The sequence below is a fragment of the Spermophilus citellus genome (assembly GCF_964194105.1).
Source record: "Spermophilus citellus genome assembly, chromosome: 3".
Classification (NCBI taxonomy): Eukaryota; Metazoa; Chordata; class Mammalia; order Rodentia; family Sciuridae; genus Spermophilus; species Spermophilus citellus.
Genome location: NC_138184.1, coordinates 44,099,274 through 44,114,557, shown reverse-complemented (window position 1 = coordinate 44,114,557; position 15,284 = coordinate 44,099,274). Strand labels below are relative to the sequence as shown.

General features: G+C 38.3%; 1 protein-coding gene across 9 annotated transcripts in view; it reads right to left on the bottom strand.

Annotated features, from left to right (window-relative positions):
* TBC1D5 (TBC1 domain family member 5) overlaps window positions 1-15,284 on the bottom strand; it is a 515,818-nt gene that overhangs the window by 27,977 nt on the left and 472,557 nt on the right. For all 9 annotated transcript variants that reach the window (XM_081287560.1, XM_081287556.1, XM_081287557.1 and 6 more), the window contains one exon: window positions 6,111-6,210. In XM_081287560.1, the coding sequence (XP_081143686.1) occupies window positions 6,111-6,210 (100 nt within the window). The remainder of the gene's footprint in view (window positions 1-6,110; window positions 6,211-15,284) is intronic.

Below are 15,284 nucleotides of genomic sequence, written 5' to 3'. Positions count from 1 at the left end.
GAGAAAAAACTTTTTAGTTTGAGTAAGTCCCATTTGTTTATTCTTGTTATTAACTCTTGGGCTATGGGTGTCCTATTAAGGAATTTGGAGCCTGACCCCACTATATGTAGATCGGAGCCAACTTTTTCTTCTATCAGACGCACCGTCTCTGATTTGATATCTAGCTCCTTGATCCATTTTGAGTTAACTTTTGTGGATGGCGAGAGAAAGGGATTCAATTTCATTTTGTTGCATATGGATTTCCAATTTTCCCAACACCATTTGTTGAAGATGCTATCCTTCCTCCATTGCATGTTTTTAGCTCCTTTATCAAATATAAGATAGTTGTAACTTTGTGGATTAGTCTCTGTGTCCTCAATTCTGTACCATTGGTCCACCTGCCTGTTTTGGTACCAGTACCATGCTGTTTTTGTTACTATTGCTTTGTAGTACAGTTAGAACTCTGGTATCGCTATACCTCCAGATTCACTCTTCCTGCTTAGAATTGCTTTTGCTATTCTGGGTCTTTTGTCTTTCCATATGAATTTCATGATTGCTTTATCTATTTCAACAAGAAATGCCATTGGGATTTTGATTGGCATCGCATTAAACCTGTAGAGAACTTTGGGTAATATCGCCATTTTGATGATGTTAGTTCTGCCTATCCATGAACAGGGTACATTTTTCCATCTTCTGAGATCTTCTTCTATCTCTCTCTTTAGGGTTCTGTAGTTTTCATTGTATAGATCTTTCACCTCTTTTGTTAGGTTGATTCCCAAGTATCTTATTTTCTTTGAGGATATTGTGAATGGAGTGGTTTTCCTTATTTCCATTTCAGAGGTTTTGTTGCTGATATACAGGAATGCCTTTGATTTATGCGTGTTGATTTTATAACCTGCTACTTTGCTGAATTCATTTATTAACTCTAGCAGCTTCTTTGTAGACCCTTTTGGGTCTGTTAGGTATATTATCATGTCATCCGCAAATAGCGATAATTTAATTTCTTCTTTTCCTATTTTTATGCCTTTAATTTCTTTTGTCTGTCTAATTGCTCTGGCTAGTACTTCAAGAACTAAATTGAATAGAAGTGGTGATAGAGGGCATCCCTGTCTTGTTCCAGATTTTAGAGGGAATGCCTTCAGTTTTGCTCCGTTTAGGATGATGCTAGCCTGAGGTTTAGCATATATAGCTTTTACAATGTTGAGGTAAGTTCCTGTTATTCCTAGTTTTTCTAGTGTTTTGAACATAAAGGGATGCTGTACTTTGTCAAATGCTTTTTCTGCATCTATCGAGATGATCATATGGTTCTTGTCTTTAAGTCTGTTGATGTGGTGAATAGCATTTATTGATTTCCGTATATTGAACCAGCCTTGCATCCCAGGGATGAATCCTACTTGATCATGGTGCACAAGTTTTTTGATATGTTTTTGTATTCGATTCGCCAGAATTTTGAGAATTTTTGCATCCAAGTTCATTAGAGATATTGGTCTGTAGTTTTCTTTCTTTGAAGTGTCTTTGTCTGGTTTTGGGATCAGAGTGATGTTGCCCTTATAGAATGAATTTGGAAGAGCTCCTTCTTTCTCTATTTCTTGAAATAGCTTGAAAAGTATTGGTATTAATTCTTCTTTGAATGTTTTGTAGAACTCTGCTGTATACCCATCAGGTCCAGGGCTTTTCTTGGTTGGTAGTCTTTTGATGGCTTCTTCTATTTCTTCCTTTGTTATTGGTCTGTTTAAATTGTGTGTGTCTTCCTGTCTCAATCTGGGCAGATCATATGCCTTAAGAAATTTATCGATATCTTCACTATCTTCTATTTTATTGGAATATAGGGTTTCAAAATACTTTCTAATTATCTTCTGTATTTCTGTAGTGTCTGTTGTGATATTGCCTTTTTCATACCGTATGTTGGTAATTTGAGTTCTCTCTCTTCTTCTCTTCGTTAGCATGGCTAAGGGCCTGTCTATCTTATTTATTTTTTCAAAGAACCAACTTTTAGTTTTATCAATTTTTTCAATGTTTTTTTTTGTTGATTTCTGCTCTAATTTTAATTATTTCTTGTCTTCTACTACATTTGCTGTTGTTTTGCTCTTCCTTTTCTAGGTTTTTGAGGTGTAGTGTGAGTTCATTTATTTGTTATTTCTTTTTTTTTTTTGAGGAAAGAACTCCAAGAAATGAATTTTCCTCTTAAAACTGCTTTCATTGTGTCCCATAGATTCCGGTATATTGTGTCTGTATTATCATTTGTCTAAGAATTTTTTCATCTCCTCCTTTATGTCTTCTGTAACCCCTTGATCATTCAGTAACATATTGTTCATTTTCCATGTGATGTAGGATTTCCCCTTCCTTCTTTTATCATTGATTTCCAATTTTATTCCATTGTGATCAGATATGGTGCATGGTATTATCTCCATGCCTTTATATTTACTGAGCATTGCCTTATGGCATAATATATGGTCTATCCATGAGTAGGATCCATGTGCTGCTGAGAAGAACGTGTATCTACTTGATGATGGTTGATATATTCTATATATGTCAGTTAAGTCTAGGTTATTGATTGTGCTGTTGAGTTCTATAGTTTCTTTATTCAGTTTTTGTCTAGAGGATCTGTCTAATGGTGAGAGTGGTGTGTTGAAGTCACCCATAATTATTGTGTTGTGGTCTATTTGACTCTTGAACTTGAGGAGAGTTTGTTTTATGAACGTTGCAGCTCCATTGTTTGGTGCATACAAATTGATAATTGTTATGTCTTGTTGGTGGATGGTTCCTTTTAACAGGATATAGTGTCCTTCTTTATCCTTCTTGATTAACTTAGGTTTAAAGTTGATTTTATTCGATATGAGTATGGCCACTCCTGCTTTCTTCCGAGGGCCATGTGAGTGGTATGATTTTCCCCAACCTTTTACCTTCAGCCTGTGTATGTCTTTTCCTATCATATGAGTCTCTTGAAGGCAGCATATTGTTGGATTTGTTTTTTTGATCCAGGTTACTAGCCTATGTCTCTTGATTGGTGAGTTTAGGCCATTAACATTTAAGGTTACAATTGAGATATGATTTGTATTTCCAGTCATGCTTCTTTATTTATTTATTTTAGTTTGGCTGGTTTTACTTTTTGGTTATTTTCCTCCCCCTTTATTGAGACACCTCCTGCTGTTAGTTTTGGGCACTATTTTTCAATTCCTCTTCTTGTAGTATTTTGCTCAAAATGCTTTGCAGTGCTGGTTTTCTTGCTGCGAATTCTTTTATCGTGAAAGATTTAAATTTCATTGTCAAATCTGAAGCTTAATTTTGCTGGATATAGTATTCTTGGTTGGAATCCATTATTTTTCAGCGTTTGAAATACATTGTTCCAGGATCTTCTCGCTTTCAAAGTCTGTGATGAGAAATCAGTCGTTAACCTAATTGGTTTACCCCTGAATGTAATCTGCCTCTTTTCTCTCGTAGCTTTTAATATTCTCTCCTTGTTCTGTACGTTGGCTATCTTCATAATTATATGTCTTGGAGTTGGTTTATTATGGTTTTGAATGTTTGGGGTCCTGTAGGCTTCCACGATTTGGCAATCTATTTCATCTTTCATCTCTGGGAAGTTTTCTAGAATTATTTCATTTAATATGCTGTCCATTCCTTTGGTTTGAGTCTCTGTGCCTTCTTCTATCCCGATGACCCTCAAATTTGGTTTTTTTATGACATCCCATATGTCTTGAATAGATTGCTCATGGGATTTAAGCATCTTTTCTGTGTTGACTATATTCTTTTCAAGTTGATAAACCTTGTCTTCATTATCTGATGTTCTGACTTCTACTTGATCAAGTCTGTTTGTAATATTCTCGTTTGAGTTTTTAATTTGGTTTATATTTTCCTGCAATTCTAGGATTATTGTTTGATTTTTTTTAAGATCTCTATCTCCTGGTAGAGCTCGTTCTTTGCCATTTGAATTTGTTTGTTTAATTCGTTTTCAAAATATACTTTTATTGCTTGGACTTGCTGTCTCATGTCTTCCCTAATATTCCTTTCCATTCGAGTTAGGTAGGCCTTTAGTTCATTCCCTATCCCTGCTTCTGATGTTTCTATGTCCTCCTGTAGAATTAAGTTGTATTGTTTGTACTCCTTTTTTCCCTTGTTTTCTCATGTTGTCCACATTACTTTCCAGCTCTATTTGATTGCCGTGTTTCTGCTCTCTTCTATAGATTTGTTTTGGTTCTGTATTAATCTGTTGTTTCTTCTTTGTGTTGTTAAACTGTGCCTGCTAACGTGGATTCTGCTGGGAAGGAATTCCGACAGCTGAGCTCCAGTGACGTCACTACTCTGCTATGACGGGCCCCAGGCTCCTTGCTGGGGTGTCCTAATGGGGCTGTGTGACTGGACTGTCTCTGTTTGGTTTCAGCTCCCCGTCGAGGCAGGCGGGCAGTCTCCAGCCACCCAGTATCTCAGGCAGCGGGCGGGTGATCGGTCACTGGCGGGGGAGTGGACTTCAGCCGCCCAGTCGCGAGTGCCTGGCCTCTAGTCCCCTAGTTTCTCCTGCTAGACCAGATTTCCCCTGAGTGATGGCTCTTGGCAGTTCAAACTGTACTCTGGACCTGCCGTTTGTTGGGTGTGGAGGGTGTCTATTGGGGACCCCAGCATTCTATTGTTTTGTTCCCGTTGTGGGGGATAGAACTGTACTGCTTCCTTCCCCCTCTGAAATCCCGTACTCAGCCCGGGGGTCAGTGCGGGCTCATCCAGCAGGATTCCACAGAATTGCAGCCACTTTTCTCCCTGCTTGCTAATTAATTACTTCTCTGCAGCCTTCTGTAGCCGTGGGGAAGGCCGGGCGAATCAGTCAGCCCGGATCCCCGGGGTCGCACAATTGGCTATTGGGATCCCTGGCACTCTATCGTTTTGATTTTTTCTGCTTGCCCCTCCCCCAGCGCTGGCTAGACAGGTTTCGTTTTGGCTGCTGATGGGAGGGGGAGTTGAAGGTCAGGTATCTCTAGTTTTCCCCTAGTCTTTATGCGGGCTCACTCTGATACTCCCTCCCCCGGAAAGCCTAGGAGAGCCCAGGAGACACAGACCTGTTTTATTGTTGCAGTCTGTCGGAGAGTGTCGCTTTTCTGCGGCGTCCCGCCTTCTGTCAAGAGTACATGTCTTATCTTCCTAATTTGTTGCCAAACTATAGATGCATTACACTAGAGAATGCATTACACTGGGAGAAGAAAAATGGATGCCCACAGTGTACTGAGAAATCATAATAATGGGCATGACAAAAGTTTTTGCAAGCAGCAAGGAATTTTCAAAGCAATATAAACACAATTCAGCAGAGACCATTTCTAATACAAAACAGAGAACATTTAGAGAGCTAAAGTAGTGCCTGAAGACTTTCTAATGTGACATATGTATGACTAACCCATAAACTGAACTTAAAATTTGGACATTTCTTGGAGTATAAGCGGAGAGAAGGAAGAAAAGGTCTTATTGTTCTTATGGCAGGTGGTCAAAAAACCTGTATTTAAAAAACCAAACAAACAGCTGAGTCTTCAGAGGTGCACACCTATAATCCTAGCCTACCCAGGAGGCTGAGGCAGGAGGATGGCAAATTCAAGGCCAGCCTGGATAACTTAGTGATACCTGTTTCAAGATAAAAATAATAATGTCTGGGAATGTAGCTCAATGCTATAATTGGCATGCCTGAAGCCCGAGTTCAATTCTCAGTACCACAAAAATAACAAACAAAAAAAAAAGAGGCATCATCAAAACGATGTTATTGATTATAGCAGACAGACTACCACAGCAATACAGCTGATTGATTTTGAAACCTCAATATTTGACTTTGGTTTGAGATAGACAAAGGCAGTATAGTAGTTAAGAGTTGAAATCTAAAGATGTGAAAAAAAAAAAGAGTTGAAATCTACAGTTATATTGTTTGATATTGATTTTGATTTCATTTCAAAATCTTGATTTCACTTTAATCTTGTGACATTTCTTTACTTTTGGTGCTTCTGTATAATGTAGATAGTAGCAGTACTACTATGGGCTGTTATAAGGATTAAACAAAAAAATTCAATGTCAAGAACTTAATATAGTACCTAATACATAGTAATGCAAGTAGCTACTATTGTTACAACTGTCATTGTTCCCTTGGCCAACAGTTCACTCACCAAGATGAGTGTCCATCACCTTTGCACAGTATTTGCACATGGCATCCAGGTCATTCAACTGCCCTTGAAGGAAGGAAATCTGGGCTTCTAATTCTTCTTCCTAAAATGAAAGGAGTAGAGATATGGAAATTTAAAGACATTCAAATAAAATCTCCAAGGTTTTCTAAATGATCTGGACCATTTTAAAGAGACCCAATCTCCTTTCAAACACAGAACAAAATAAAAGAGCAAATGAAAACTCACCACTGCCATCACCAAATCAGAAACAGCAAAATGGAGATTTTAAAAAATCTAGGCCATCAATATGTATAACAATAATGCATCCATGAAATAATGAAAAATAAAAAAATCTAGGATATCCCTAATTGATTCTAGTTTTGTGCCAAGTGCAAATGTTTACACATACAACTTTGTGTAAAAAAAGTACACAAAATATCTTCAATAAATATTTAGCAACACACATTAAGAGGGTAACTTAGATTTCATTGAACCACAGTTCCTACACAGATGGTACAGAAACAGTCCATTTTTTTCCTCACATACATTTGGGAAACCAAGATTTCCATTTTATAAGATGAATCTCATAATTTTCTAGACAATGATAATCTTAAAAATTTGAAATTTCCCAAAGCACTTGAAAAGTTGCCCCAACAGCCCATAAATAGCTGTTCTTGTTTCCTCTCTTGACACCACACAAGAGCATTTTATTTGTTGGTTTCTAGGAAGAAGTATTCTGGGGCAAGTAATTATCTAAGTGGTAAAGGACAGTTTAACTGTAACAAAAGAATAGTCTTTTTTTTTTTTTTAAAGAAAAAATAACACATGCAAAAATTTTCCCAAGGAAATTTAGAAGATTATGGGAGTTTTTCTCAGAAACAGAGTATAATCCTCATTATTTGGGATATTCTAAGCCAAGTTATCTAGAATACAAAGAAAGGATGTTGCCAGGGCTGGAACAGGCTAGAAAATTGATTTTCCAGTCTTGGATGCTTGTCCTTTCACATAAAAATCCTTTGTGTTGTTAATAAGAACGGAAGAAAAAATCCATGGCAGTATATTTTTTTAAACTAATCTGATTTGTACATGGAAATTAATAGTTGAAAAGGTTACTTGTAGGTATATTCCATTTTAACAATATACATATGCAGCACTGAAAAGTACTGTTTGTAACTGCTGCCTGAAGAATCAGCCCTCAGGAGTATGGGCTGAAATGTCTGACACAAAAAACAGACCTAACAGTAGCTTAAAAAAAAACAACAAAAAAACTTGTGTGAACTGTCCACTGTAGGATTATGCAAGAAAGCACTAACCATGGTTTTTTTTTTAAAATATATATTCTACAAAGTGCAGCAGTCTCTCCTCCAGTCCTTAAATAAGGACAAATGCCACCAGAAGCAGATCAGCCAAAGGGGACTGTGGATGGGGTGGGTAGTACCACCCTCCTAACTCTTCAGCTGGGTCATACAGAGAAAATGTTTTTGTATAGGCTTGAATTTCCCTGTTCTATCAGGAACTATGAGAATTAGAAAAAGAAGGCTATGTCTACTGGTTAACTATGGTTGTACCTAATGGCAGAAGGTAACCATCAATTCCTTCCCTGAGTGTGGAGGCTCCATCATTGGGAGGTGGAACGAAGCTCCCTTCACACCCTTTCCCCCTTGAATGTGGGATTGGTCTTGTGACTTTGCTTGATCAAGAGACTGCAGAAGAAGTCAAACTGTGCCAATTCTGGGCAAGTTTAAGAGGACTGCTAACTTCTGCTTTTCCTAGAGAAGATAGCTACCATGCTGTAAAGAAGTTCAGAAGAGAATACAAAAGAGAAAAGAGATTACTTGGAGAGAAAGGGGCTACAAGAGAAGCACTAAGGCTCTAGACTGTGAATGAAGTTTTTTTTGGGCTTTTTAGCTCAACCCAGCTAAAGCCAGGCAGGTGAGTGCCCCAGTCAATATCACATGGAACAGATGATTGGCCTACCAGAACCTGGTCCAAATTCCTGACCAACAGGTCTATGAGAAGCAAGGGTAGTGTTGTTTTTAGGTACTACATTTTGGAACAGCTTATTATGCAGAAATAGATAAACGAAACAGTGGTAGAATAGAAAGACACTAAATTGGGACATGGCATGAAGAAATTTAAGTTCTATTCCTGATCCTGCCATCAAGGAGACATGTGATCTTCAGTAACCCTCTCCTTGCTGTGGCCAAAATTCAGTGCTCTGAAAGATGTGCAAATCAGAGGGGATTTGCTCCGAAGGATCTTACCAACTGGTAGTTGGAAAAATAAAGTTATATAAACTACTGGAGGGTGAGAGAGAGTGTATGAAGGTCTTACACTGAAATAAGAAATATCACTCTGGGAATCCTGATCCCAGTCTCTTGTCCTTTCTACAGAATAAGTCACCTTTGTTTGTTACAGATACAAACTCAACTGGATGAGTCTAGAACTGTATGAAGGATAGGGTTTGGCAATCTTTTAAAAGAGGGCCCAGATGCAGCCTGAGTTTCTCCTTTTATCTGGTGAGTAGCAACTGGGTGCTGACAGCCCAGAGTGGAGAAGGGTCACTAAGAATGCAGTGCTTCCTGACTGAACTCTGTTTAGTCTAGGCATTAGTTTAATTTGGTTTCACAAGTATTTCTTTCAAGACAGAAAGCCCTTGGGAGCTGGAATTCCCAGGAGTCATTCCTACCTGAAGGGATCGATTCTGTTTTGTTGGCTTTCTTCTCAATAGTGGGGAGGAAAGAATTTCAGAGGACACATTTTAGAGGAGATGGGCCAAGCCTGCTGTGAGAGGCACTGGCTGTAGCTCCAGGGGCCTCTTCCTAAAAATACTTTGTTGCTTGAGCAGGAACACTATTGTAATAAAGACTTTGACAAGAACAGGGCCCTCTAAATTGGGCAATGCAGGATTTACACATGTGTGTAGAAGTCCTGAGAGCAGAGCAGCCCATGGTACTTGGTGGGTGAAGATGTGGGGATATAGAAACATAAATTTCCAAGTTTCCATTTTTGCTTAGCTCTCTGGTGGCAGCAAACGAAGAGCATCTTGCACTCCTAAAAATCCAAATGACTCATACATAGACAACATATTTGGCTTGATATGAATATGGTAGAAAAGGGGTCTTTTATTCATTTACATCTTCTTTTTCAAAGGAAAGGTTATGCAAAAAGCCTGATATTATAGCTGAGAGAAGATAGCTGCTCTGGTTGAAGTAGGTGGAGGAGCCAGGAACCTCTTCTGGAAGTTTGGAATCCAGTGTTATCCCTCTAGGCGTTGCTTAATCTTAGAACATTACTCAGTCCTTCCACTATCACTCAAACTTTATTAATAGAAATGGAACCACTTTGTAGGCAAAAGAGTGGCTTGTCATTTATTCTTGGCTATATTATATGATTACAGATAAAAGAAAGAGCCAAGAATCAAGCTTCTAAAATCTTGGGAAACAGGTTTACCTTTCTATCTTAACTTCTTAGGCTCCTCACTCCTTCCAACTAATACTTAACATGGACACTTTAGTAATTTGTTTCTGTTTAGCTGATCCTCTGTCATCAAAAATAAATGTCTGGCTAACTGCCCTGAGGTTTTATGAAATCAACTAGTTAATGTTGTACTAGTTTTACTTGCTTATGAGTAAATAAGAGACTTGAGAGATGTTTATTATATTCCTTCTGCACCCATGTTCTGCTTCTATCACAGGCAGGGGAGTGGTAGGGCATGAGGGAATTCTGAGTAGACACACTTGGCTCCAATCTTAATTTTTGCCAATTATTAGCTGCATAATTTTGGCTAAATTCCTTAGTTTCTTGGTCCCTTCACTCCCATCTGGCAGGATTGGAAGGAAAGTGAAAGGAGAATATAGTGTCTAGCATAGAGGAAGCACTCTATAAAATAATTCTGTAAAATTTTTTAAAGTTAGGTTAAAACAGTGAAATGGACTAAGTAGAAAGTTTTATGATTCACTGTTGGAAAACATTGGTTTCTGGTTTGAAGCCTTTTATTGTTTAGTCCAGAAGATCAATAAGGGCTTAAGAGCAAGTACTGTCTGGGTTCTTAAATTAAAATTTAATGCAAATTAACATGTGAGGCAAGAAACCGACAGACTTAGGAAGTCAGGCCACAAGCAGACTGTGCTGTGCAACATCACCAACTTGGAAGCCCTGTATGAAAGGATCAGAGCATGAGGGCTCCTGTACCATGGAGAGAACAGCTGGCCCCCAGCCCTGCTGTAGTGATTTTAATGGCCAGGCACTGGGTTTGCATGTGCTAATACATTTAATCCTCACAACAAACCTATGAGGTAGATTTTTTATCTCTTTCATGAAACATGGCCTGCTTCTCCGTCATATTCTCTGGAAGTGTATGGTAAGGTTTAGACAGCTATTTGAGAACCAAGTCACATGGCCCACTACTCCTACCACTTCCCAGTATACACACTCTTTCTTATCTCAGCATGGGCCTCCCAATGAATGACCACATATCTCAGTTTTCTTTAACAGAGATTCACGAATTGTAATGGAGAGTACTAACCTCAAATTGCGTACTAAATTGTTTTCCTTCAAAATCATTCAGTATAATTGGCTCTATGGTTTTATAGTTTATAGAATGATTTTAATTTTGACTAAATAATTGGAAGAAATGGCTTTTCAAATTTGCTTTTAAAAAGTAGTATTTCTACCATTTCCTCCCAAACAGATGATGTGCCATATACTTCTTAAATTATTATACAACTCAGTTGTTTATTATATAGATTGTATATGTTGATTTTATTAAGTGCTTTAACATCTTTCTACTATTTTTTGGTTAAAATAGAGTAAGTTTTTGTATTTTATTACTTGTTCACTTATTCATCAATTTATTCAACAAATGTATTCATCTGCATTGTGTTAGGCCTTGTGGAAAATACAATAATGAATGAGACATGGTACTCTGACTTCTACAAGTTTAGAGGAAGGTATGGTCTGTAAATAAAGCCAAGAAGGGAGGAAAGAGAGTTGAATGACTCAGACATTACTGTCCTACAGGCATATGTGATTACATGACCAATGCAATTCTACATCATGTACAACCAGAAGAATGAGAAGTTGTACTCCTTATATGTATGTCAAAATACATTCTACTAACATATATACTAATTAGAACAAACAAACAAACAAACAAAAAAGACCATTCTATGTAAGAGATGAAGAGAAGGCCCTTCTTAAGTCTGGGAAGAGAAGACAACTTCCAATTCTAGATGTGGAAATGAAGAGCACATTTTTCTGGAAGAGGCCACCTTTTTGAGGGGTCTTAAAGGAGAGTGTCACAGGAGTAGTTGCCTTTGCTAAAAGCAGTGACTCTTCAGTTAGGTCTGCAGATGCCTGAGGGATAAGTGAAAAGCAGGATAAAGCTTGGCATCTCTGCCTTCACTTTCTGTCTCCTTTATTACCTTAAACTTTGGGTCAGGTCTCCACTCAGCTCTGCATGTAAGCAGGTTAATAATTTCAGGAGAGTTCGTCTGCAGTCTAGGAATACAAGGTTTTTAGTCCTAAATTTACTTAGCTTATCTTGTCCCCGTTTAAGTTTGAGGCAAGATTTGCAGCATTGTGTTTCAGACACCTGGAGTGGTGCCTAGAAATCTTTAGCCCTTGTTCTATACCTTCGAGGAGGAGCAGGTGGCAGACATACCACCCCATGAAGAGTAACCATCTCATGGAAACTGAACTGTCCCTTTCCAGGGCCACTGGTCTGACAGATAAACATTCCGAGCAGAAATTGGAAATTGCCCCCTTAAGCAATAAGGACCTCTCTGGAGCCACCTTGAAGAACCAGATCTGAGGCAATGATCAACCAGAACACAGTTTGACCAAGACTGCTAATTTACCCCAGTTTTTTCTCTATTTAAAACTAAAGCTCCAATCAGCAACCTGAAGATAGGGCTGGGATGTTAGATCTCACTTTGCCTTCCCAAAGTAGCTATACTGATTAAAGTTCTTTTCCTACTTTTCACCATGTTCTTTCTGGTTGATTTTTGGGACAAACGGCTAGACCTCATTGGTTGGGGCCCCTGGAGTCAGGCCTCTGGCCTTGGACTCTGATAACAGGAGAACTTACGTTAGAAGAAATAATAAGAAAGGATATTGTAGGAAGAAGCTGCCTGGTACATAAAAGAATATAGGCAGCAAAGTGTGGTATATGGGCAAAGACAAGTATGGAGTTGAGCTAGCACACATGGATCAGCAGGAGCTGAGGTTTGGCAGAAAGGCCTCCCTTCCCTACTGCATTTTTTTCCTTCAGATGATTACATTTTAGGGGTCAGGGTTTGACATGCAGTGGGGGTTGGTGTGTAAACACATACACCATGCTTACAGATGATTATTCTTGCAGTAGCAATGTCTCTGTCTCTAGGCTAATTCTAACTCTATGGATAGGGTGGGGACACAGAAATCAGAATTTCTCTTTTGGAGCGCAGTTCTGCTCAGCTTCTTAAGTGAGTGTCCTCAGATCACAGGAGAAGCAGACGAGGGAACCAACACTGATACAGGCGGCAGGAGTAGGCTAAGAATAGCAGCCAGAAGACAGGAAAGACACCCAGTCTTTCTTGAGCAGATGGGTGAACAAGAAGTGGGAAGTGAAGGAAACGGAAAGTCTTGAGGAGAAGGAGGAAGGCCACGGATGTTCTGAGGAAGCTGTGGTGTACACAAGGGCAAAACACACACGGAGTGAATGAAACCCAAGCCAGAAGCATATGGTAACGGCAGAGGAAGGGACCATCAGAAAAAACGGAAGAGGAGCACAAATAAGACTTTTTAAGGAATATAAAAATAAGTGGCATGGGTGTGTAAAGCAGCACAGCAGGGCTGAAGAACAAGCTGTTACATGAATCACATGCCCTAGAATCAGTATACCAGGCCTGCTATTTACCATCTCTGCAACCTAGACCAGACAGCAAAGCTCTTTAAGCCTGCCTATGAGATAGTGATAATAATTGTTTCTGCTTCATATGATTGTTGGGGGATTGAATTACATGAACTTTTCCAGCTGAAAGGCTGTGCACAGTACTACACACAGTAAATACTTTATAAAGGTTAATTTTTTTTTGTTGTCAGATTAGGAATATAATACTAGAAAGTTATTCTAATGAATTACAGATGCATGTAAAAACATAACTCCTAGGATATTCATCACGCATGCAAGGGTAGCACACACACACATATGGACCCCATATAAATCCTAAGTGTCTAATAAGAGTAACTTGGGTAAACTGTGGTAAATCCATAAATAGAATGCAATGTAACCTTTAAAAATGTTCTTGTAGAACATTTAACAATATATACTAATTGGGAAAACAGGGTGCAAAGTAGTAGTAAAGAGTATTCTGATTTTGAAAAAATGTACAAAAAATATCAATTACTGATTATTTGTCAAACGGTAGGATTACAGGTGTATTTTTCCCTTCTTTTTTGCTTTTCTCCCCCTGGATTTTCCACAATGAAATTGGATATTTTATAAAAAACCAAATTAGTATGCAAATAACATAATAGAGAAAAAACTTTAAAGTAAAAGGTGATAATCAATAAGAAAAAAAAAGATGTTTATATTTTAAAATGACCAAAATCAACTCCAAGTCAAACTCTAAACAACTCTAAACAACACTAAATAGCAAGAAAACATAAGTGAAGTAACTTGTGAAAAAAGTAAATATTTATAATGTTTTGTGCAATGTGTAAACCTTAAGTAACACTTTTTGGGTAAAGGGATTCTTTCTACACAACTGAAGCACAGGTATAAACGGACATTATTCTTTATAGGCTGTCTAGTGTGATTCTTTAATGTACTTAAAAAACAGATGCTTACCAAAATTTCAAATAAAAGTTCCCGTTTTCATAAGGATGAAAACAAACATGTTAAATATGAATGAAAATGGCCTTATGAATTTAGAACTGAAATTCTAAGCTCAAGATGTGAAATTTATGCTGTCAAACCATCATTTCAAAGTTGGAAATACCTATAGAGATAATTTATTTCAACTTATTTTAATTAATAGAGCAAGTTTAATGTGGCTAGGTAAGTGGGTGTGGTGATGCAGTATCTTTGGTTCCAGCTGTTCAGGAGGCTGAGGTAGGAGGATCAACCGAGACTAGGAGTTCAAGGCCAGCCCAGGCAAAAGAATGAGACCCCATTTCAAACAAAATAACAAATGCATAGAAAATATAGAAAGCATATAAAATATATATATAAAACATATACATATATGTATGTACGTACACCCATACACACACACACACACACACACACACACACACATCAGGCAGCTAGTGAACAGCAGAACTCACTCTAGTAGGCTTCCTTCTTTTTTTTTTTTTTTCAACCACTGAAGCACTGTGGAGTCCACCCTGAGACAAGCACTACCAGGGATACTGGAATTGTCTGGAGAGGATGGGTTTTCACGACAGCCATTGAGGCCCTCTTTCCACCTGTGATCTGCTGTAATGATCGTGCTGCTCCTTCCTGCCCATGCTGGCCCACAGCAAAGACACCAAAACCAAATATAACAGTATCTTTTATGACTTTTCACTCTTTTAGTTTCTTTCAGCAAACTGAAAACAAACTACTGAAGAGTACTGTCTCCTTCATAATTCATGAGAGCTAAGTCATGGAATGGGTGCCTGGGTGCCTGTTGATAGATCAATAGATAAAGAAAACATGGTATATATACACAGTGGAGTATTATTCAGCCATAAAGAAGACTGAAATTATGTTATCTGCGTGAAAATAGATGGAAGTAGAGATCTAATGTTAAACAAAATAAAAAAAAAACAGACTCAAAAAGATTAAGCATCACATGTTTTCCCTCTTGTGGAATCTAGGAAGAAAAAACCCCCAAAAGTTGAGGGGGGCTATTAGAGAAGAAGGGGAGACAAGGGGAGAGCTATAGGGGTGCATATGACCAAAGTATGTTATTTTCATGTAGAAATATGCCATGTGAAATTCACTACTTTGTATAATTAAAATGTACATCATACAAAAAGAATATTGCCTCACAACAGGTAAAGGTTAAAAGTGCCTTCCTTAGAAACTGGGGTCGTTAGGTAAGGCCTGGTTAAGGATTTTGCCAGTCCAGCACCTCTCTGATCCTGTTGCTTCAGCTGGCCACAGAGGATGGTGACCATCCTCACTCCCTCTCTACTATGGTGCAA